General features: G+C 36.3%; 1 protein-coding gene across 1 annotated transcript in view; it reads left to right on the forward strand.

Annotated features, from left to right (window-relative positions):
- The first annotated feature begins 435 nt into the window (after positions 1-435).
- hibch (3-hydroxyisobutyryl-CoA hydrolase) overlaps positions 436-23876 on the forward strand; it is a 35944-nt gene continuing 12503 nt past the window's right edge. The window contains exons 1-7 of the mRNA XM_030125427.1: positions 436-551; positions 1231-1273; positions 2700-2831; positions 5305-5389; positions 6239-6319; positions 6443-6495; positions 20628-20706. Of these exons, the coding sequence (XP_029981287.1) occupies positions 520-551; positions 1231-1273; positions 2700-2831; positions 5305-5389; positions 6239-6319; positions 6443-6495; positions 20628-20706 (505 nt within the window). The 5' untranslated portion in view covers positions 436-519. The remainder of the gene's footprint in view (positions 552-1230; positions 1274-2699; positions 2832-5304; positions 5390-6238; positions 6320-6442; positions 6496-20627; positions 20707-23876) is intronic.

Below are 23876 nucleotides of genomic sequence, written 5' to 3' on the forward strand. Positions count from 1 at the left end.
TCTTGAAACCTGGTCATTCAGTAACCCCAGGAAGTCAGCTGACCTCATTTTATGGACACATACTGTTACTCTGCCTAGATCTGTCAAATTAAAGCAACCCCAGATCATAACATTGCACCCACATGGTTGTACTGTTGGCACTAGGCATGATGGGTAATCATCTCATCCACTCCTCCCCTCACCCCGCTGATGCATCCATCCTGGAATAGGGTCTGTCTGGACTCAGAGTCTTTTATAGTCTAGTCTTTTAGTAAGAGGTAAAGTGTAAAATGTGTGAGTTGTTCTGTGAATGTACTGTTTCTGTGTTGTCCTCCACGCAGCAGAGGGCAGTGTCAGTAAACAAACGGTACGCGAGCCATGCTTCCACCGCCCCCACCCCTTTGACGCAAGCCACGCTGGCCAATCAGAGCGTACTATGCCACCTCTCCCCGGAAGTAAACGAAGAAACTGCAAGACTGAAAAGCAAGCAGCATCTTAAAGTGCAGCCACTTAAGCACACGAAATAGGTGAAAAGTAACAATGTCCCTGACGGTCCTGACACATGCTTGCAGGTATGTAACAGAATGACAGCGGGATTTTACTCACGGCCCTTAACGATGAAGCCGGTGTTTTCTCTCTGCTTGACTTGACTGCTAGGTGACATTTGTGTTGTTGAAAAATGACAAACATGGTGTGAACAGGTTGAGGTAGAGGCATTAATTGTTTGTATTTACGCACTGATATGTGACTCTGTTTTGAAAGTATATCATAGGTCAAACTCCCCCGTGTTTGTGCTGAGTGTGTTCAGGATGAAATGTCTGTTATTTTTATTTGTCATATTAAACAAAAGCTGCTGATCTTTTAACTTCTTACTTTTATTCGAAGAATCAATTTTTTTTTTTTTTTTTGGATGTACTTTGTATTGTATGCGCTTCTGTTTCATATCTGATAATGCTCTTGTTTTATACACAACATTTTTCAATATTTCTGATATTTTCTAATAACAGTAATAACTTCACCTGTCATAAGACTAAAGCATAATAAACAAAATCATTAGTTATGAATGTAACTAAGAAAATACATTAAAAATAATCGGTTGTTACTGCCTTCCAAGCACATTAAAAGGGTTATTACATTGCTAATATGAATAGGAACAATTATAATGACAGCAAGAAATTCTTGGTTCAGACACCATTTGTATCCTGTTGTAATGCACTAATACCATCTCTCTGTCCGGGCTCTTTCCTGTAGACTGCGGAGCCTGTACAGATTGCAGCGAATCCAGGGTCACATGGTGAGTAAAGTCTTCTGAAACATCTCACACAATGCTGCACTGAAGCTACTATAATTTCCACTGGCAATAGCGAAAATATGACTGTACCAATATACTAATGTCCATCATGTTGCTGTTGTTTAATAAGCCTCAGCAGAAGGAGATGCGTAACAATTAAAAACTTGTTATGCAGCATTTTGTATCCTTCCATAGCATATTTATATTATTGCAGTGTTGGACAGGTGCTACTGTTTGCCTGCATGAACAATCTTTGAAAAGGAAGTGAAACAGAGTCAAGCCACGGAAAAGCTGCAACTTTCCAGAATCAGAAAGTTAATATGTAAACTGAAATGTTAACAGTAGAAAATGCATGATTGTGCCAATTGTTTCAACAGTCACAAGTGATGTATTGTTATTTACGGGAAGAGGAAAACTGGAAAACTGATCAGTTGCCAGAAACACTTATGACTTTCTAACTGAAGTACATGCGAAGATTTATCATGTAGTTGTGATTACATTAAAAACATAAACTTTTGGCTGAGATATTATGTCTGTGATGATCAGGGTTTCCTATGGTCTTTAAAAATTTAATGCTAATATATTTTTAAAAAAAAACAACAAAAAACATTATTATCAAAGATGTAAATTTGGCATATTTGATATCACTTAAATATACAAAGCCCATTACTGAAATACTGGGCTAAGGTGTGAAATCAAAATAAACCACTGCTAGATCTCCATTGAACTCACAGCAGAAGAAAAATTATGGAGTGAGATGTGATTAAAAGAGTGATAATCATATTTTATGGTAAACCGTATCAAAATAATAATAAAATATGTTATTGTAAGTTTCACCATCTGATTTGTAGCACTCATGAAATAATTGTGACTGATGTAAACACTTATAGCAAGTTGCACACCTTATTAACACATTCAGTGCACAGTCCTATTATGTAAAATAAAATCAGAAAAGCACAACCTTGACTGTTCAGCGTTGGTTTGTATTTCAATTGTTTTCTACTGATTTATTGTTTTTTCACATCAGGCCTCATCCTAATTTTTCTCTGAAGGGATTTTGTCACCAAGAACATTAATTTTTGTTTCCTGTTATTGTCTTCCGCTCATGTTTGACTACATAACTTCTGTTTTCTATTATTCTAATTGTTTTTACACATGTGCAGATGTAAAATAACTAAATAAATCAGATTAACCTGTATAGATGCAGGAAGACATTGGAGTATTGCAGAGAAATCCAGGTGGGTTAATCTAATATCTCATAATCAGATTACTGCTGTTATCTAATAAAACATATCAGATTATCCTGTTTACATGATCAATAATAATCTGATAACTTCAGAAATCAGATAATGATTGGAGTACTGTTGTGCATGTAAATGGGCTCAGTGTTAATGTCCTTTTCGGTGTATCCCTGTGTGTTTTGGAACAGATGTCGAGTCAGGCAGAGCCGGACATTCTCCTGGACAAAGTGGGCAGAGCTGGTGTGATCACCATGAACAGACCCAAAGTCCTGAATGCTCTCAACTTGTCCATGATCAGACAGATCTACCCCAAGCTCAAGGTTAGAGTACTGGACTGCTGCTTTGGCCTTTGATGTTGTTTGGTTTTTTACATATAGGTCCTCATGTAAGAAACCATATATGAACAAATGATCTCTTATTTCTGCTAACACCCTACATATTCTCTTATTTTGTTAGTACCCATAAGTTTGTGGATTCACCAGTGTTTTCTTATTTTTGTCGTTACATTGGGCAAGAGAAAATTTTACGAGTGGTTGAGTGCACTCTTACCAAGATAAGAGAAAAACATCACAACCCAGGAAGTATTTGTTCAATGCACAGAAACACGTTTTGAATTTTAGGAACACAGAAACACATAATCACAATCAGAATACTGTATTAATCCCAGGGGAAATTGTTGTATACAATAATAATGCAAAATAATAATACAACAATAATAATACAGATAATTTTACACACAGCAGCATCACTGACACGTGGAGCATCGCCTAGGCATCTTTGTATCAGAAATAATAAAAGCAAAACTTAAACAAAGGGACATCTTTGGGGCACAGTGGAAATAAGTATTTTTCCACCTTAATTTGTTATCTCTAAAATCTGTTTTTGTCATGATAGCCCATAAATAAATAAAAAAGATGGGGGGTGTCCAATAAGTCCTTTCAAATTTTCTTGGAAAGGGAAAAATACTATGGCTCCCCAACTTGCAGTGAAAAATATCCTTTTTATTTATTTATTTATTTTTCATTCATTCTTCATTCAGACCCTGATGCAGCCATAGTCTATATGTGTTGGTCTGGTTGTTTTCCTTATAGCCAGCCTACACTTATAAAATAATTTTCTTTTTTGACTGCAAGATGAAATACCATATTTTTCCTCCAAGAGAATATGACTTGGATCCCGCTTTTTTAGTACTTTTACTTGCAAAACTATAGAACACCTATTCTTATATCAAGCTACTTTCTTTGGATCCCTGTCAATGCTCATCCCTCTGCTGACATGGCATGCACAGCATCACGTATGTGTGGCCACTGCTGTGTTTTTGTTGTTCCTGTGACACCAATATTGACCATCTGAAAGTTGAAATGTTTCCTTTGTTTGACTTGATTTAAAAGTATTTCAGTTTTGCTGCTGCTAAAGTTCTTCTATTTCTTACGCCCTTTTTGGTGGCATGTCTGAAAATACTGACCCAGAGTCAGCTATTTGAACATGCCACAACCTCTACCCTTTAATGATGTTTAGTGGGTGTCACATGTGGTTCTTACAAACAACTGGCCACACCTGTCCCATTTACAATCAAGTTGGATTCAACATTCAGCGCACCTGAATAAGAGCAGATTTGGGACAGCAAGAATGTTTGGTGCATTCAGAGTTGAATCCTCTTAAGTTTTTGTTAAGAGAAAAAATGAGAGGATTCAACTTCGGCTGCACCAAACCAAATGTTAAATTATTGTTATATTTTCTCTTAAAAAATAAGAAAAGAAAATATAAGAGAAATTTAACAGAATGTTGGTGCATGAGGCCGATTGTGTGTTATTCAACACCACCAGTGCTCTAGATCTACAGCTGGAGGATATGGCTTAAAAACTATCTCAGTAATATAGATCTTCATTTGATTTCATGTGTGCAATTGATTTATAAAGTCCTGGGAATGACAACATTATTCATCTGATAATCTCTTAATATCTGAGCAGGCTGATGTGGAATTCAGATTGAAAGATGAAACTAAGATGAAAGTATATGATGAGCACGGAATACTATACACCAAAACACAAGTATCTGTGGTGCTGAAATTGATTTTAAATGGAAATGGGCTTTGGGCACAGAGATGCACGGACATACATAAAAATACCAGCTGAGACTTATTCTGAATATACAGTCAGTCCTCACGAACTTGAGTAATATCATTAACCAACCACATGGTAGTGCTCCATATGGAAAAGGGCCAAACTACACATATCTAAACCGAGTTTGCTGTTTACACGACCTGTATCAAATTCACAATATTAGCCATTTCCAGTAATGTAATCTGTTGGTGTGCTTGTAAATGTAGTGAGTGACTCAGCAAGATGCACTGAGTGAAAGGAATTTGTTGTGCTGCTGCCTTTTAGATGCACTGCATCTATGGCATAATTTGTACTTTAGACTGTTGAGTGTCATCTGTTTGGAAACTGAACCATTTCCACACAACCAGTGCATTGCATGTTCTTTTTAGAAATTAACCCTTGACCTCCATTGCCGACTGATATAGCAGTTATCAGTAAGTGAAGGATATTTGTGAAAATTGTAAAAATGACAAAGATAGATGCATCTTTTCAGTGTTATATATTTCTTATATCATCAGTAAATAGTATGAATCTGTAAAAATCCTTTTTCATGCTTGGTGGTAGTCATATAAATAGTTTACCCTCTATAGTTTGCCCTCTAGCTGTCATATCAGCTCATGTTCATTTGAAGAGGTTGGCTTGTTGTTTTTGGTGATAAACAATCTGTAAATCAGCTTCTTTGCCATTTTAGAAATGGGAGCAAGACTCAGAGACAGACATCGTGATTATCAAAGGAGTGGGAGGAAAAGCCTTTTGTGCTGGTGGAGACATCAGAGGTAAAATACCAATTATTTGACATTACATGTAAGATATGAAATGCAGAATATATAATGCTCTGTATAAAGGACATCCTACTCTGGTTAATTTGCAGACATTGTCCCTATTAAGGGATGAAATAAATTGGAAGTTGGCATAGGCCAATTACTGAGCTGATATTCACATTTATATTTGTATATTTTTAATCCAGTAAAATAAATGAGTTTGAAAATGTCTTTCATAGGCTGTCATGGAGTTGCCTCTGTTTGCATCTCCACTGTGGGATCACAAGCAATATTCTGTCGGCAGCAATATCAATAATAAAATTCAAATTTTTATAAATTTACTTCCAATTCTGACCCTCTATCAGTGTGGGCAGATGTCCTCTACCTTTATCATGTGTTTCCCTCTGGTTCAATAAGAGCAGCATGCGTGGGGTGAGCAACATAAAAATGCAGTAACTCCAGTTATATGGCTCTCTCCTCTTTCTGCACTTCTCGTTTACCGTCCAGTTCTACCTGGGAGACAAAGCTCTGGTTAAACACACAGAAATTTCAGCCTTTCATCTCTTGACAACACACACAGCAGACATAAGGGAGGATGTGCTTCAGCTTTATTTTACCTCAAGAACATTCCTGTAAAGTTTCACAATTTTTTAGTACAAATGTAAATTGATCCTATTGATTGCTCATAATTATAATCAGTATTGGCTCAGAAGAGAACATTTTGGCCGAACCCTGAAATGATAATAAACAGCCATAAAGCTAACAACAAACAAACCCACCCTCAAAATGAAAGTGAACAGGGTGGTAGACATGCACTGATAAAATGTGTCGGTTCATTGCTGTTATGTTACCTGTTTACCTCAGCGGTCACAGAAGCAGGAAAGGTCGGAGACTCTCTTGCACAGGACTTCTTCCGTGAAGAATATATTCTGAACAATGCTATTGGTAAGTTTTAGACTTCCACCCAAAGCTACACCTACTTTACTAATTCTAACCAACTTCTAATGCTGATCAGTTTTGGGGTTTAAATGTCCTATGTTTTTACACATTGTTTTTGTTTGTTTGAAGGAACTTGCAAGAAACCATATATTGCTCTTATTGACGGAATAACAATGGGAGGGGTGAGTACATGTATTTTAATGTGTTATGGTATATCATAAAGCTTGTGTTGGTTCTCTCTGCATTCAGGAAACAGCGAAAAAACAGTGTATTTCATTCACATATTTATTCACATACTTTTGAAACATGCTATCTAAACTGTTTATTCACAGTTCTTGTGTGTGTATATATACAGTATATGTTGGATATTAAATATTAAAAACTGGTATCCTGTAGTCTGTATTCCGAATTGTAATTTTTCAGGTCCCTGTAGGTGTCAGTAGAACACTATGTTTTTTTGTCACCTGCTGCCAGTGGCAAAGTAATGTCTGATTGGATGAAACCTGAAGTGACGAAGCATTGATGCTGTCACTGGTTTTTCCCTCCAAGTGTCAGATCCGGCTGGAATTTGAATTGGTATCATTTGATGTGTAATTCAATCAATTGTGCAGGTGTGTTATCAGGGATGGCAGTGACTATAGAAGAAAAAAACCTCTGGTTAATTAAAATCCATCCTTGCTTCTCCTGGGAAAATGTATTTTTGGATGAATCTGTTGTGTCCTTGGCTGTGATTTTACTGCTGAGGTGTCAAGGTTAGTCAGAGCCACTAACCAGTATCTTGTGGGTCATTACTCATTCAGTCAGTACATGTGTGTCCCTATAGCACCGATATGTGGAAGGAGCAGCAGCAGCTTACAGCACCCTTACCTCACATCACCTTTGAATAACCCTCAGGAGGGGACGCTGTGCACCCTGCTAATTCTGAAAGTCTGATTTTTTATTTAATTTTTTTTTAAACATCAGGTTGTGTTGGAATCCCTCTCATATCTACTGCTTGTCATGTACAATTTGGCGAACTAAAAATCTTATACCATGTATTCAAATTCAGCATATAATCTGCTTTTCATTGCAGCACAGTGGTGCAAAAGCTTTCTGCTCAGGTTAATTTTAAATGGCCTGAGTATTAGTGGAGTTACAGTATTTCACAGAGAGCTTGCAACATAAACAGTTTGTGGTATTAGAACCTCTGGAGATCTGACTTAAAATAGTAAAAATGCATGTGTTATGGAAGCTGAGTATCTCATTAAGCATCTGCAAAAATCTGAGACAAAATAAACATTATTTCCTATCAGAAAGCCTCATATTTAAACATCTCATTCTGCTGTTTAGATAATTTCTCCCATTGTCAACCCGGATAAATGTGACAGAGCACATTTTGATTGACATCTTAGTAGTCAGTATAGTTAGTAGGACTAAATGTGTTAGCAAGAACCAAAAGTTAGGTAACCTTGAGTGTAGACTAATATGATATAGGGCTGAGTTACGCGTCATGAAGATGATTTGTCAAGCTTGTAGGTAGTTACGATCTACAATCTGAATCACAATTTTCTCACCTCTTATAAAGAGTTAAAACCAGACTAAGTTTTTCTTTGGTTTTGTACTCATTATGAGGTCCGGTTGTGATGCGCGAGTCAGGTTTTTTTTTTAACCCATAGGGCTTTTGTGGAATTATTTGACCCGACCTAACCTGTCCCGCAAATAAACTGACATTCTTTTGACCCACCCCAACCCAACCCGCGAGTAACCCGCTTCACATCACTAATGCACGGCACCGAACGCACCCCCATATAATACCTGGATGGACCTGTTCATACACACACTACAACAGTGGAAAATATAAGGTTCTAATTTGTCCCACAGTATGCATTTGGAAAGTGCAAAAATTATACTAAAGTCATTATAAGTCAAAAGTGTCAAACTTGTTTTAGTTCAGGTTCCACATTCAGCCCAACTGTGATCTCAAGAAAATAATAGCATAATAACCTATAAATAATATCTGCAAATTTAAATCAAAATTTAATTGTAAAAAGTCCAAATCGGATCAGTATTGGATCGGTATAGGCAAAACTAATCACTAAAAAAATCAGGTCGGATCAGAAGCAAAAAATTCCAGATCAGGACGTCACTAGATGCTATTAAAATGGACAATAGGCAATTTCTAGATTAAATAAAAGTAAACAGTAAACACTATGAACATTTTCCTTTACATACAGCTGCAGTGTTTCAATCCATTACCTAGACTGTGGTCTAATTTTGCATTATTTTTTAATGAGTCAAGAACATTTTTACACACTTGCATAACTCTAAATTATTTGTGTAAATCAGACTCGCTGCACATCAGAGTTCAGAGGCTGGACCTGTAGCTGATGGATTTACTGTAATTCTTTTTCATTATTACTTTAGCAGCAGTTAAACAATATGAAAAACTTTAAGTCCACAATTTAATGTGGACTAAACTTGAACACTTTTGTTGGGACAGACACTTTAAGTATCATTATAAACAAACTGAAATAAACTCACTAACCTTGTGTCCTGTGCTAGTAGCTGCAGGAGCCAAACTCATGGGGAACAAATACAAGAATTTGAAAACACACACCTTCCTTTTGCAGATCTCTCCCTTTGGTCTAAATCAAAAGAGTGAATATGAAGGTAGATGATCTAACACTGTTATGGAAAAGTGAAGTCATTTTTCCATACTTCCGTGTTGAGACATGGAGTAGAGCAGTAGAATCACATCCTGGTCACAACTGACTGAATTTAAGCACCGAGTTACAGCTGTCAGTCACATATGAACCTCCCAACCTGTCTGAAAACACCTGTGATTGGTCAGGAAGCTGATCACAGAGTCCACATTCTTCAGCCCGAAAACATAAGTAAGGAAGTCTTATGTCCTGTCAAACCACAAGGCTTAGTGGCGTTTATTAAATTTTTGGTCAGTGACGCTAAAAAAATATCTTGCACTGCAGCTTTAATTGACTTTGATAAAACAATCTGTAGGATCCTTCTGAGAAGTCATATAACAAAAACTGTAAACTGTGTAACTGTAAAGTTACAAGGACATCAGACATTGAAGATTACAGATGTTTAATGTGCAGTCTATTTCAACACAGATGCAACAGTTAAGGGAAATTTTATGCTATAATGAGAAGTACAATACAAATATTTTTGTTTCAGTCTCAAAATGTGGTGAGACAAATTCCATTGTATATGGCTCATTCCCAGTTTGTACAGTCAATCAGAAAACGATGCTATTGGAGATGTATGCTGCACAGTTTGGAAAATATAGGCATAGTGTGTACTGCATCAGGGCCAGATCAAGCGGTGACAGGAGGACACATTTCATGTTCAATAAGCTCTGTGTCGAAAACTAAATAACTTGTCTCCATGTTTAATACATGTATGAATAGGTCTCAGTACTTTCACATGACACGTTACAATTTACAGAAATTAAGTTTTTGAGTAAACATACTTAAATTATTGCTGTGTGACACAGGGACTCAAAATGAACATCTTTTTTTTTTTTTTTACTCTATGCAAATTTACAAAACATGCTGTTCTCATAATAAATTGATACCAAATGAAACATCGGGTTTTAACTATGATGTTAAACTACAATTGTGATCAATATGGGATAAAAATGTTTAAATGATAAGTTTTTGTGAACACAAATATGTTGTGACACAGGGACGACAGTTTGTCACTTTGTTCAGTAGTCATACTAAAAGACTTTGCTGGAACTCAAACACTACAAATATGCTAATAAACTTTTATTAACATGCATAGTACAACTGAAGTCATATATACAGCTAATAGCAGAGCATATTTTACAAATAATTTAATTGTACATAACCTTTCTATATTCTTGTACTGTTGAATAATTAGTTCCTACAGATTCACAGACTTAAAATATCACTTATACAAGCAAGAAAAAATATTATCATTAAAGTTAATAGTTCATTTACATATTTTAGTCTTTTTTAGCTTTCATTTCATATTGATTATATCTTTGTATCTTTTTTTCTACAAGTGATACTGACATTTTGTGAACAGTTCCATAAAATAGAGTTGATATGTGAATGATAGGTGAAACTTCAATTTTTGACACTGATGTTCACTTTCACTTGATCTGGCCTGTCAGTGACCAGAGTGTATGTCTTGTAGGTATTGCCTAAATATTTAATTATATTACTCTGATATGATGAAAAATGCATAGAAATTAGTTTTAGTTTTTAATTTTAAAAAAAGTCATCAAACCTCAGCCAAAGCCCTGTTCAGTCATTTTTGAATTAACATTTTATAATTGAACAAAACAAATGCATATTATTTATTATCTGAATGTTCCCTGGGTTCAAACTGAAATGGGGAAGCGAGCCTTCAGTTTTGCTGCCCCCTCTGCCTGGAATACTCTCCAATTGGAACTAAAAATACCAGAACCTATTTCAATACAAGGTTTTCATACCATCGTAGACAGCCTCTAGACGGCAACAATCCTTTGGACAGTACCTATGTTTTTAGTTGTTTGCTGGCCTTGGCCAAATCTTGCACTTTAAGAATTGCTGGTGACCTAAAGTACACTGTGCTTTAAAAGTTTTGTCAAACTTTTGTCATTACTTTGTGTTATTATTACTAAATAATTGCCTTTTTTAAAATGCAGTGTTATCACTGATGTGCTAAAGACCCCTTGCCTAGGACGCCCTTGTAAAAGAGATCTGGATGTCAGTAGGACTTTATCTGGTAAAAATCAAGGTTTAATTAAAAAAAAATTAATTAAAAATTCAGTTTTCATTCACCATCTATGTAAAGTTATATGACCGTATTTTACAATAGTTTTCAAAAAATTGTGAATAAAATAATCCGAGATGAAATGGATCAGTGCACTTAATGAATCCATATATCTAAAAAGTGACAGGTTTCAGGGCAGCTGTGAACAGATATCTTGTGCAGAAAAAATAAAACGTATAAACATTCGCAACCTTTGTTTGTTATTAAATTCTCAGAGAGGTGAATCCTTGAAGCTGTGAACCAAAAATTAATTTTGTTTGCTTCCTTTGTTTACACAGCCATGATGATAATGATATCCTCACTGCCCATTTTGTTTTTCAAGAGAGACCAAACCCTGTAATTTATTTGTCAGGACAAGACTGAGGTAACAGTGTGGCTTTGGATTTAAGCTTTTCAGGCGATCAGGCAGGGCAACATTGCAACACTGGACGTGAGAGACAGCTGAGGGCATGGTTTTGAAGTATTCTACACCATATGGTGCAATGACAAAGCAACTCACTTTTTCATACCGTCCCAGCAGACATGGTCAAAGCTCTGAACTGACTTTTATGTTTCACTTTTTTTCATGTGTATTCATGTGTAGAAATCAAGTGATTCATGTTAGATATTGTGTCATGTTAGCACAGTGGAGACATTAACAGTGATGAAAGCCATTCTTAGGGCGATTGCTGGTTCTATATATGGACAACTCCAAGAGGCACCAAACTCCCCGCTCCCAGATCAGATTTAGTGATACCAAACCACGTGGGAGTAAAGGCATGTCATTAGGAAGTCCAAGAACTCACACATGCTTTCAAAGTCATCTCTTTTCCTCCCCTACATCACTGGGATCTCATCTCACACACATTCTTCAATGCTTTCCAAGTTTAAAATCCCTATAATTAAAGACCATGCTAATGCTGAAGTGTTACTAATCTGTGTCTGCTGTGATTTACTTTTGAGCAGACACTGTCCTGTTTCCAGTTTGTCCTCAGGATTTTAAACATTTACTTAGTTGGACAGCAGGCTCCTCACATTAATAAAGTCCAGCGGGGGCGGTGTAGTGGTTGCTGCCCTTGTTGTTGGATAGTGTGGAGTTGTATGACTAATCTTTTTAACCCCTGGAGAACAGAGCTGTCGTTAATATCCACGTCATCTGAAGAAGATGAGTGACAGTAAAAAAGGTACTCAAGGTGGGTTTTTTTTCCCCTGCATTAAAGGTTTTTGTCCTCTGTAGTACAAGAACATTACAGCAGGGTGATGCAGATAAAAACAAACTTACTATTTGACCTCAGTAATTATCACAATACATATCAAATCATCTCTCAAGTGTCAAGGTCCAGTTTGTAGGATTTATGAGGATCTTAGAACAGAGAATAATAAACACAATGTTTTTGTGTTTATTAATCTCTGAATATATGAATTATTGATTTTAGTTACCTTTTAATCTGCCATTTATGCCTATAGAGCAGGGGTGTCAGTTCAGGCACCACATACAGCCCAATATGATCCAAAGGGGGTGGGACCAGTAAACAGTACAATAACCAATTAATATCTACACATTCTTATTTTGTTTTAGTGCAAAAAAGTAAAAGTGCAGTTTTAACAATATTTACCTCAACTTCTCATTTACACGTGCCTTACAACTTACAGATCACAGTGAATCTACAAAGACACAAACATTTGGTAACAGGCATAGTGGTGTTAGAATTGCACTTATTTTTCTCAAGAAATTTCTGGCTGTGGTTTTTTAGATTATTGACATTTTTCTGTGAAAGGATAGTTTGTAAATGTAAACATTTTGATCATGTAGTTTTACTTTTCACACTAAAACAAAAAAAAATTATAACATTTTGGGGTTGTCAGCATTTATAGGTTATTGTGCTATTGTTTTAATTGTTTGAACCACTTCAAAAAGGAAAGGTGATTGATTGAAAATGACTTCAACATCTTTGATTGTTGATATATTCAGTTTATATTTTGCATTTCACAAATTCATCCCATGGGCCGGATTGGACCCTTTGGCAGGCTGGTTTTGGCTCACGTTTAACACCCCTGCTACAGAGGGAGGGGGTTGCCATTCACAGAGTCTATTGTGTTTCTACAGTAGCTGAGTTTGGACCTGTTATTAGACTTTTTTCAGTTTCATATCAGGTTCTATCATCAGTGTACATTACTGTTGCCTGTTATGTCTGGGTGTGAACCAGAGGTAATATCCCTTAATTAAAGAGAATAATATAAGCTATTACAAGGAACCTTTTGTATTTTTAGTGGCAAGGTCAGGGAGAGATGAAGGCAGAATTTGCAACTTTGCCACCAGGTGTCACCAAATATTACACATTGACCAATTCACAGCTGAGTTTTGGTCCAGAATGAACCTTGAAGTATTTTTTAACCCCCCACCCTCCCAAAGGGGAGGCAAAGGGGATTGTTTTGTTCCGGTTTGTTCCTTTTTTTGTATATTTGTTAACACTTTAGCAGCAAAACTATTGGTTGAATTCATACCAAATTGGGTTTATAGATTGCCAGTGACCCAGAATAGATGTGATTACATTTTGGGAAAAGTAGGTCAAAGCTCCAACTTCTTATGAATTTTTTAAATCTTTTTTTTCCCCATTTACTCATAATGGCCGAAATTTGTCTGTACCATCTATGTCTATGCTGACTAGGGATGCACTGATACCCCTTTTTTCCAGACTGAGTACAAATACAAGTACTTACATTTGAGTACTTGCCGATTCTGAGTACTGATATAAGTGCTTAATAATACCATTACAGTTCTTAGTTTTGAAAATGTGCTTTAGTCATTGTCATTAGTCTGACCGTAACAAAGTGCTGCTACTGACATTTAATGTGTTGGAATGACCGTTTCTCAATCAATCCACCAGGGGGCGCCGCTCTGAATTAACCATACTGGCCGAATACCATGAAGAAAAGTAAATTTTTTTGAGAAGAAGAAAGTCAGTAATAATAAACATGGCGACAACAGAGGTAACACTAATGTCGATACTAATGTTGATCACTCTTTGAACAGATCCTCTACCTCCACGATTCCCGGTGGTATTCTCTGTCAGGGTACGCATCCACGAGCACCTGGAAAACGAATGGAATGTACGCAGAAGATGGACAGAACACTCCGTCCGTATCTGTCTGTGTCTTTAACATTACTTGCAGTCAGCGTTACTTTTGTCACCATCATTTTTTAAAAAAAAAAAATCTCCACACTGCTGATATTACTCCGCCACCGTGTACCTGCTGCACTTAACTGCGAATGTCACGCTGCAGTAAGTGGTATCGGTGCGGTTGTATTGAAGTACTTTTACGAGTACAAGTACATACGCTGAGTATCGGACCTGATACCCAGTACTGGTATTGGTATTGGTATATCCCTAATACTGACAGCAGCACACGCATAGACATGATGACATCAGCTGGGTTGATGCCAAAATAAGCTACAATACCTGCAAGGGGTGGGGTTTGTTGTGCCTGATACCACTTGTTAGTTTTATAATAATTTCACAATGTAACAAACTCTATGAAACTGGACCTTTCAAAAATGTGAATTAGAACATTTAAAACAGTAACAACTGAAACATTGTTTTGAACATCAAGATATGCGTGTGTAATTTAAATAAACATTTTGGCAATGCTTCAGTCAATATTGTTATTGGGGCAGGGTCATAAAAAGATAAGGATAGTTCTAATTCATTTTTTGCATAAAATTTGATGACAATAAATAATTCAATTTACACTTGGACTATTAAAGTTTTTACAATAGAGAAATGGTGAATCACAGTGAGTTCAGTGGATGACACATAAGCAGTGTATTAAGTCAATCAACTGACTGTACATTAGGAACTATATATAATGTGTTTCACGCCACCTGCTCTCAATGTTTGTTTTACTTCTTTTAAAACCAAAAAAACATGCTGCGGGCTTTATGAAAACCTCCATACCTTTAGTCCGTGTAAACAAACCATGCTGGGTTGTAAATTTCACTGCCTATTCTGTTGGAACTATAAACAGAGCTCTATGCAGACTTTAGCTTATTTCCATTGTTTACAGTAGATTGTACACACATGCTCTTACATGGTGCTTGGTGGCACCACATCAGGACGTTAACAATGTTCCACTACATTTATGGTGAAACTGTCAGATCAAACTGACATTCATTCCAGCGGGTGCATCCCATGATCATTACAGAATGGCTGTTTAGACTTTGGAGGATGCGATCAGTGTACTGCATTGTAATGTGATGCAGTAATATCTCATATGCAAAGTGTAAAGTGAAAATGTTATCTCATACATATACATTTAGAAATGTGTCTAGTGTTTATTGAAAGTTTCAGTCACTGCTTATTGCAGCTAGCAAGTTAATGAGTTAAGCAACCCTGTTATTGATATAACAATAGTGTTTAAAGTCAGTCCTACTATTCTTATTTTCACATTAATAGAGTAAATGGGTGTTGTTTCAAAATGCCTTATATTAAAAAAAAAAAAAAAAAAAAAAGGGACTTTTTGACATAGGTCATTCCTTTCCTGTCTTCTCACTTCATGTCTAGTTAGCTAGTTAGCTAGAGCAACTAAAATAGAGATCTTTGTTTTTGCTTTAGATTTCTTTTTTCCACAACACAAAATAGTTTTGAAAAGACAGACAAATATTGGTGGATAGTAGCTTATTTATTTGTTGCTTGGTTGAAATGACTTAGATAGCGAGCTAGTCAAGGAGCTAAACAGCTCCACCACTAGCATGAGTGTTACTGACTGATTGGTTGTGTTGTAATTTAATGAAAAAGAAAATATTAAAAAGATTAATCATGATTTAAGTAATTTAATCATGAATCTTTGTTTCCTAAATGTTATATGTAGGCCTACAAATTAAAAATATGTTTTATCAGCATTATACTTGCTCTCATATCCCATAAAGTGAGCTTAAGATAGGATAAGATATGCCTTTATTTGTGCCACAAGGGGAAATTCCAGGTTACAGCAGTAAAGCACAAAAAGCACACAAGAAAAGCACACGAGCAGTAGACAAAGACAAATCGAAAAAGCTATATATACTATTCACAGTTGTGCGTATGTTGATCGTGCTACAGGTTGCACAGGGATACGGTTTATTGCACGGTTTTTTGCACTGTGAGAAAGTGTGCACAGCTCCTGTCTTCTACCAGAAGTCAGGCGCAAACTTGTTGAACATTTATATCCTGCCCTGAGAAGTCACAGTGTGTGCCCATTTGGTTTGTTTATAATGGCATCTGGAAGAGCATCTACACTTGGTGGAAAGCTGTGCTTAGTCTCTAGCGATAAGATATTTTTAAATCTCTGTGGTCATTCATCACAGCTGGAGGGCAAACCCAGTAGCAGTGACCTCCAGCTTTATACTGTACACTTCTGTTTTTACTGTCACCATGGCCAAGGTGAAGATGGCCTGTCATCTGTAATCACAATGTCACAGGCAGTCATTCAGCTCTCAGCAGGTGGCCTTCTGTATATAGACTGTATCATGGAAGGTTTGACCTGATCTATTGTGAGCCGAAATGCAGCAATTCTATCATTCAAATTTCAATAAATATTCCACGTGACAGTAAACAATTACCTTAATCTAAATTAACACTATTAGCTGTATTTTTGTAAATTTTTCTGTAGAGAAAATCATATGACATTTAAAATGAATGAAAAGCTAAATTGGTTTATGTTAGCTGTATAACAAACCAAATCAAAATGAATTTCCCCAGTATTATATACAACTAGAAGCACTCTGAGAGCGCAGACCTCCGCCAAGGCTGATCAGTGGCACCCCCCGTGGGCCCCCCCACCCCCGATCACCACCAAAATTTAATCATTTCTTCCTTATCCCATTTCCAACAAACCCTGAAAATTTCATCCAAATCTGTGCATAACTTTTTGAGTTATGTTGCACACTAACAGACAGACAAACAAACAAACCCTGGCAAAAACATAACCGCCTTGGCGGAGGTAATAAACTGGTGACATTTAGTCACTTTTGTTCTCCTATCATTCCTTCTGACATGACTTGGGCAATGTCCACGCGAAACCACATCTTTTCCTATCCGATCTTTTTCTTTGTCATTTTCAAAGAAATGCTCCATAAAAACGGAGTCATTTCAGGAAATACCTGCATCCACGCGAAACCACTGAAAATGCCTGAGAAGGCTGTAGTACAAATGCCAGGCCTGTATGTGGTGTTGTAATGCTCTCACAAAAAACGGCGAAGAAGATGTGGAGCATGCGCATAAAGCTTGCTTGGTTCTACCAGGTCTGATCCAATATTTCCTCCTGGTTGCCCCTCTCTGTGGTAGATCCAAGAGTACATGCTCATGAATATCGTTGCTATGGTTGTTTGTTGCTCATTGTAATGAAAGAGTAGCCGAAGATTTTGATTCAATATTTCCAATAAGCTCAATACTAGGAATAGGAATACTTTGTTAGTCTAAATAGATTTTTTGCATTTTATTTGAGTATTTATTTTTCTAACATTTTCATTACATTACCAAATCACATTTACATTTTCAAAATGGTGGTGTTATTTGCTTTTCGTGCATTCAAGGAAGGTTATGGATTATTTTTTATTTTGCATGATTGCATATCTTCATAATGTCAAGAATGTTTTCAGTCTCTATTATTAAAACAATAACAAATGGAAAAGATGCATATCACTGCATTTTTCTACCACGACCAGAATAATTCAGGTTTTAGTTACATTTTTGCTCTGTGGCTCTCAGTTTTCCATACCCCATTTGGGAGCTGTAATCTACTATAAACAATACTGAAATGAGCAGATTTACCCATAAATGCCCCTTTGGCATGGAGCAGGTATGTGAATTCAATTAGCACAAATAAATCCCCACTATCTATTCTATTCTCATTCTAATCATGTGGGCCAGGGGGTCTCTGGGTATTTACCTGCTGACCCTCTACAGGCATTTGTCACCACCAATCACGGACATATTTTTTTCTTGACCTGACCGGTAAATAACCCTGAACACTGAAGGTCAGTGGGGCAATATAATTACTTTTTGGTGGTGGATCAGATTGTCTACAAATCTCTAGAATACCTACAATGCAGATATTAGGCTTTTTTATTTTATTTTATTTTATATTTCATTTTGATATGTATATATGTGTGGGTGTATTTCATACCAGTTCCTTTCTGTTTCCTATGCTCAAAACTCAAAATTTCTAACACTGAACTGGGAAGTAATTCTTATTGTACATTTCATCAAAAATGTTACTATATGATTATTTATCTGCTAGGTAGCATATTTCACCTGTCAGAGGATTGACTGCACATTATTTTTTGCATATTATATGCTCAAGATATGACAAGGTTCAAGGTTTGAGTTGCATTTTAGTGACATTAAGGGCAAAAATTCAAGTTCTTAGTTATGGACTGAAAATATATCAGTTGAGGGTCAAATTTTCTCAAGAATCTGAATCTGAAATCATTTATGCAAAATCTTTTGTGGTTTTCAAATCACTGAGCCTTTATTGACACACAGTTGAAACAAAAAAACATGAAATTTCACCTATACACTACTTGATTTAACCATTTATTTTCTGTCAAAAATCAAACATAACATGCTTTCTTCTCTTCGCTTTGAATACTCCCAAGGAGGCCTTCCCCCACCCCTGGACGGCTTTCGTCTTGGCATCTTGGCCCTATTCAGTCAGTTTGAAATTTAAAAAAATATATATCAATTAGGCATTACTCCATAACATGTTTAAGAGTTGTTTTATTAGTTTAACTATAAATTGATATATAGAAGCCTTCCCAAGGTGATTCTGGCTGGTTAAATTGGTTTCATCATTGACAGAGCAAGTCAAAATCTAACAAATTGGTGGGCAGTTTCAAAAACGAATATGAAAACTTGGTTGTAAAAAAAAAATTGATCTCACTTTAGGAAAGTAAATGGGCCTAAATAATATAAACTAATTGTAGCCCATGTAGGTGGGCATAATTGATTAAATTTTGGAGGCTAGATATTGAAAATTGAGTGAATGCAAGTTTTTTTTTTACAGTGGTATGCATTTTTTTCACAAACTAAAAACTGATGGGGGTAGGGTTAGTAAAAGTAATGATTTTACTTATCTAATATTAGAATATACTTAATTGTTGGGTAATCCTTTATTCACAACAGAAAAAGAAAGAGAATGGTGTATAATACATACAGATTTATGATAATATCAACTCTACATAAAGAATTATAAGTCACCTAGAAGCTAAAAAATTCAAACAAAATTGTCACAGCATGTCCTCTGAGGAACTGCCTGATATGACGTCATTGACTAACTGAAATCACTGAAACTGACACTCATTCAAAAGGGCATACCATAAGCTCTTCTTCTGAGGTTAAAAGTAAGCAAGTTCAATGAAAATTTGCAAGCAACAACAGGATTAATATGGGTTTTTAAATTATTTGTCACTGAAAGAGAGTAATTTTTGCCCGCTTTTCAGCAAACATCATGCAAAAAGTCACACAAGGACAAGTGATACACATTTTTTGATGTTATATTCTGAAACTACACAGTTCTTCCAATATATTCAGCACAAGACACTGCATGAAAGGTATACATTTATTCCACATATTTTTTTCACAATAATGTCACAATAATGATACTCAAAGTTTCAACCTTGTCATATACTGTGAAGTTCGATGTGGTTTCCATGGAATGTTGCAAGACAAACCACTAAGGTGAGGTAGAAAAAGCCCTAACTGTGCTGAAATTGTCCTCTGGCCAATGCCGCTCATTAACCTTCACCCCATGCCCCTGCTGGGAGGCAACGCACGTTAATCACACAAACACACACTTGCACAAGGCTGACCTGATTTACCATTTGCATTTTTCATCATAAAGACCAACAACAAATTTCCTTTACGTCACAGAGGTGACATTTATACTCATTATTTTTCTGCATGCAAATTCATCCCTCTGTCATTCCTTTGTTTTATCATAACATTGGTTGTTTTCAGGATCGATTCACTAACAAAGCTGTAAGCCTATTGTTTTTGTCAAAACTGAAAGCAATATCAAATTTTATATTTTATCATGTTTATCCATAAATATGAACAATACTGCATGAAGTGTAGATCACATGTTGAAATGCATCATATGCAAATACAAGTAGAAACTATTTGGGTCTATAAGTACATTTTCTCAAATTAGTTTGAAGAACGCTAAACTTGGTGTCAAATGATTTTTTTGAATTTTTATGTTTGTGAGTTACATTACTTAGTCTGTATTGTATCATTTGTAAATAATACACTGTTTCTTAGTTTTCCTCCAATTCTTTGATTCTTTTTTTCACCTTTTACTATGATTTTTTTTTTTTTTTCACTGCTATAACCCACAACCTTTTTTCTATATAGTCTTATCTGCAAAATTGCAAAATACTGTACACCTTTTCAGTCCAGTCAGCTAACGTAGCTTTGAGTCCTATTGTGTGTGTATGCCCTATTATAACTACTTTCAAGTCCAGTTCACTTTGTCATTTGTTTATTGACAATGCTTTTCCTCCTCTACCCCTCAGGGCGTTGGCCTTTCAGTTCATGGACGGTTTCGAGTGGCCACTGAAAAGACACTGTTTGCCATGCCAGAGACCGCCATTGGTAAGGCTGTCCAGCTGCACTGGCCCTGTTCTTACTTGACGAAGGGGAGGGCTGTGTGTATGTTGTGGGGAGGGGGGGCACTGTTTGGCCTGCATCAGTGTGAGTAGATACCAAACACATTAATTATGTAGGAACATGGATTTAATCCAGGACCAGCTGGATGCAGATGGTATTAACTCATATACATGAGGTCAGTCTGCATCACAGCTATGTGGATGAGTTGTGTTTACTAATGTATATTGTGGATAATATCAACCTGATTCAAATTAATTTGAAAGACTAGTTGTCATTGTGTCAGTAGACATTAATTCTGCAGAAACCGGTTTTAGTTTAGTTTAGAAAAATACTCTATGGCTGGTGGTTTCTGAAAGCTAAAGTTAAATACAATTCTATTATTTGGATTTAATTGAAACGATAGAATTACTGACAAATCAACAACTAAAACATAAATATTCAATGAATTGAACATTGGTTTCAAGCAAAACAGAAGTGTTAATCCTCAGCAGCTGAGACCATGTTTTTTGTACTTTTTACTTGTAAGTTACGTGAATCATGAATTAGTCCTTAATATTACTGTCAAAACTCCATGATACATCATGTAATTGCTGAGAACTCATTGTGCTTTCCTGTTTCAGTCAGTCAAGTGTAAATGACCAAGGTATTAAGCTGTAGCTTCCTCTTTAGCTAATTGACTTTTGCAGACAGATGGCCTTCTCCTGAGGCACCAAAGAGATTAACAAACCTCTCACAACTGAGTTACAACTGACAATATGGAATAAATTAGTTTGTTGTCACTTCAGTACACATATCTTAACACAGTTTTATGACTGTATATCCAGACTTCTGATTATTTCTTTTGCAAAAGCATTTGAGCTGGTACATGGCTCTGCTCATCAGATGGATCGACTGCTTCAGAAACTTCCACCTCCATACTTTTTGATGTCCTGTTTCAGTACTTTTCAGAAACCTAAACTCACACAATAACTCCAGTGAATCAGGAGGTTTGGAGGTGGAGCCGCTGTTTCTGCCTTTTCATCTCCCTTTTTTCAAGTTTGACACACATCATCAAGATTTCATATTGTGTGTTTAAATGATATACACCCGTTTCTATAAAGGCCAGCTGTAGGAGCACCACACATCCTGTTACACTTTACAAACAATCAACTCTGTGGTAAGAGAGCCAAAAAACACTGAAATAGCTTAAGTCTTGAGTCAGTCCTCAATAAGAGTGAAAGCTCAAGAGTAAATAAAAAGGTCATCCTGGAACATTTTTGCAGTTTCCCATATTTTTATTCTATTGGGTAGAGAAATGTGCTTCTAAATCATAACCTGCATCATGGACAAAATTTCTTCAGCCCAGTTGAAATCATTCTGATTGCAGGAACAGCACAGTGTTTCAAACCTTTCTACTATCAAGGCCTTCAGCAATCCTTAAATCTTTTAAAGTCTTCAATAAAAATCAGCTACCAACCACAGAACTAGTTACCCTCGGCCACACTGGCCGCAGGGTATTGTCATATTGTTGGTCATCCATCTGTCCGTTTGTCCGTCTGTCCAAAAACTTTGCCATAGACTGATAAATCATGTCACTAGGGGGAGACCCCCAAAGAGTTGGCTGGAATCTGCTGTATACACTCCGCAGATATCTGCGCGCACTCGGACCGCACTCAGTGCGGACCCAAATGGATGTGACAGTGCACAGCATGGTTAAGAAAAAAAGAGGGATGACTGAAAATGCCTCTGTCAACCATCATTTGGAGTCATTTGGAAAAAATGAACACTGGAGTCTCAACTTCCTGTCCAGCTTCACTGTGGCTTGACAGTGGAGACACGATAGAGTGGAGGAATGTGTGAGAGAAATGGAACTGAACAAGAATAACTTCCACGAATATTTTGCTCGAGGCTGTGAAAATGACCCTAATGTCAACATGAATGTTATTTAATGTTAGAGTCTGACCCGGTTCTGGGCATAGGCCATACAGGCGGCTGCCTACGGTGTCATCTGCGGGAGGGGGCACCAAATTACAGACAAAAAAAAATAAAATAAAACAAAATAAAATAAAATAAATAGATAAATAAAAATATCTGTAAAACAAACTTGAAACGCACCCTTTACACTTCCTTGACATGTTTTCTCTTAAATAAATCACAATCAAGCCTCAACATGACTAATCTTCATTCCACTCATCCCACATTGTGGATTCTGTCTTTCACATTTATTTCTTTTATTAAAAGCCATGACACCAACTCACATGATCTCTTAAACATGCTAAGTATCTAAACAGTTTAAATTATTTCTCATTGTATATTTATTTCTCTTAGACTTATTTCTCTTGTACTTATGGTTCATTTACATTAGTTCTTTACCACTGTATTTACTGTTTTAGATAAATGTTGAATTCCTCTATACATCTATTGCACAAACCAATTCCAGCATTCATTCACAGTCTCAAACATTTTACATATTGCAAATCAACATATCAGTGACAGTCAATATTTTGAACATTTTCATAAGTCAGGCCGAGGGTTTTCAAGTGCGTGCGTATTATATTTTTGTTTTGCTATCTCCCTCCATGTGACTGTCTCTGCTAGAAACCCTTCACATCAGTTAATATTCCACATGGAGAGAAAAGATAAAATTATTATTATTGTTGTTATTATTATTACCAGCTAATATGCTTCTATTGATCAGATTTTCAGAGGTTTATGCCATGCTGGTACACCGTGAAAGTGAAAAATCTGTCAGATTGGCCTAGTTTCCTCTGATTGAGGTGACTATATGAAGCATTTTTAATTTGATTAGTTTGTTTAGTTTGTTAGTAGTTTGTTTGATTAGTTTGTTACTCCAGTGCAGTTGTTTAGGGATTACCAATCTACCCATTACCATTTCTGATGTTCTAAATACCAGTTTGCTCAATAGCTGATACCAAAGTTTTTTTTATTTATTCTTTTACTTGGTTTTCACATTGTTATAACATCATCTGTTAGCATCTTAAGTGCTGATAGGCTAAACTACATAGCCTGTGTATGTGGACAGAGCTGTCATGATATCACAGCTATAACAGCTGGTTTTTGGGCGGCCATTTAGAAGTTGGGTTTTATATTATGAAGTGATGATATTCAAGCGAAGAGGGGCAGAGTTGCACAAGCTGTCCGAACCATCTCTTGTA

Source organism: Sphaeramia orbicularis, chromosome 21 (assembly GCF_902148855.1).
Source record: "Sphaeramia orbicularis chromosome 21, fSphaOr1.1, whole genome shotgun sequence".
Taxonomy (NCBI): Eukaryota; Metazoa; Chordata; class Actinopteri; order Kurtiformes; family Apogonidae; genus Sphaeramia; species Sphaeramia orbicularis.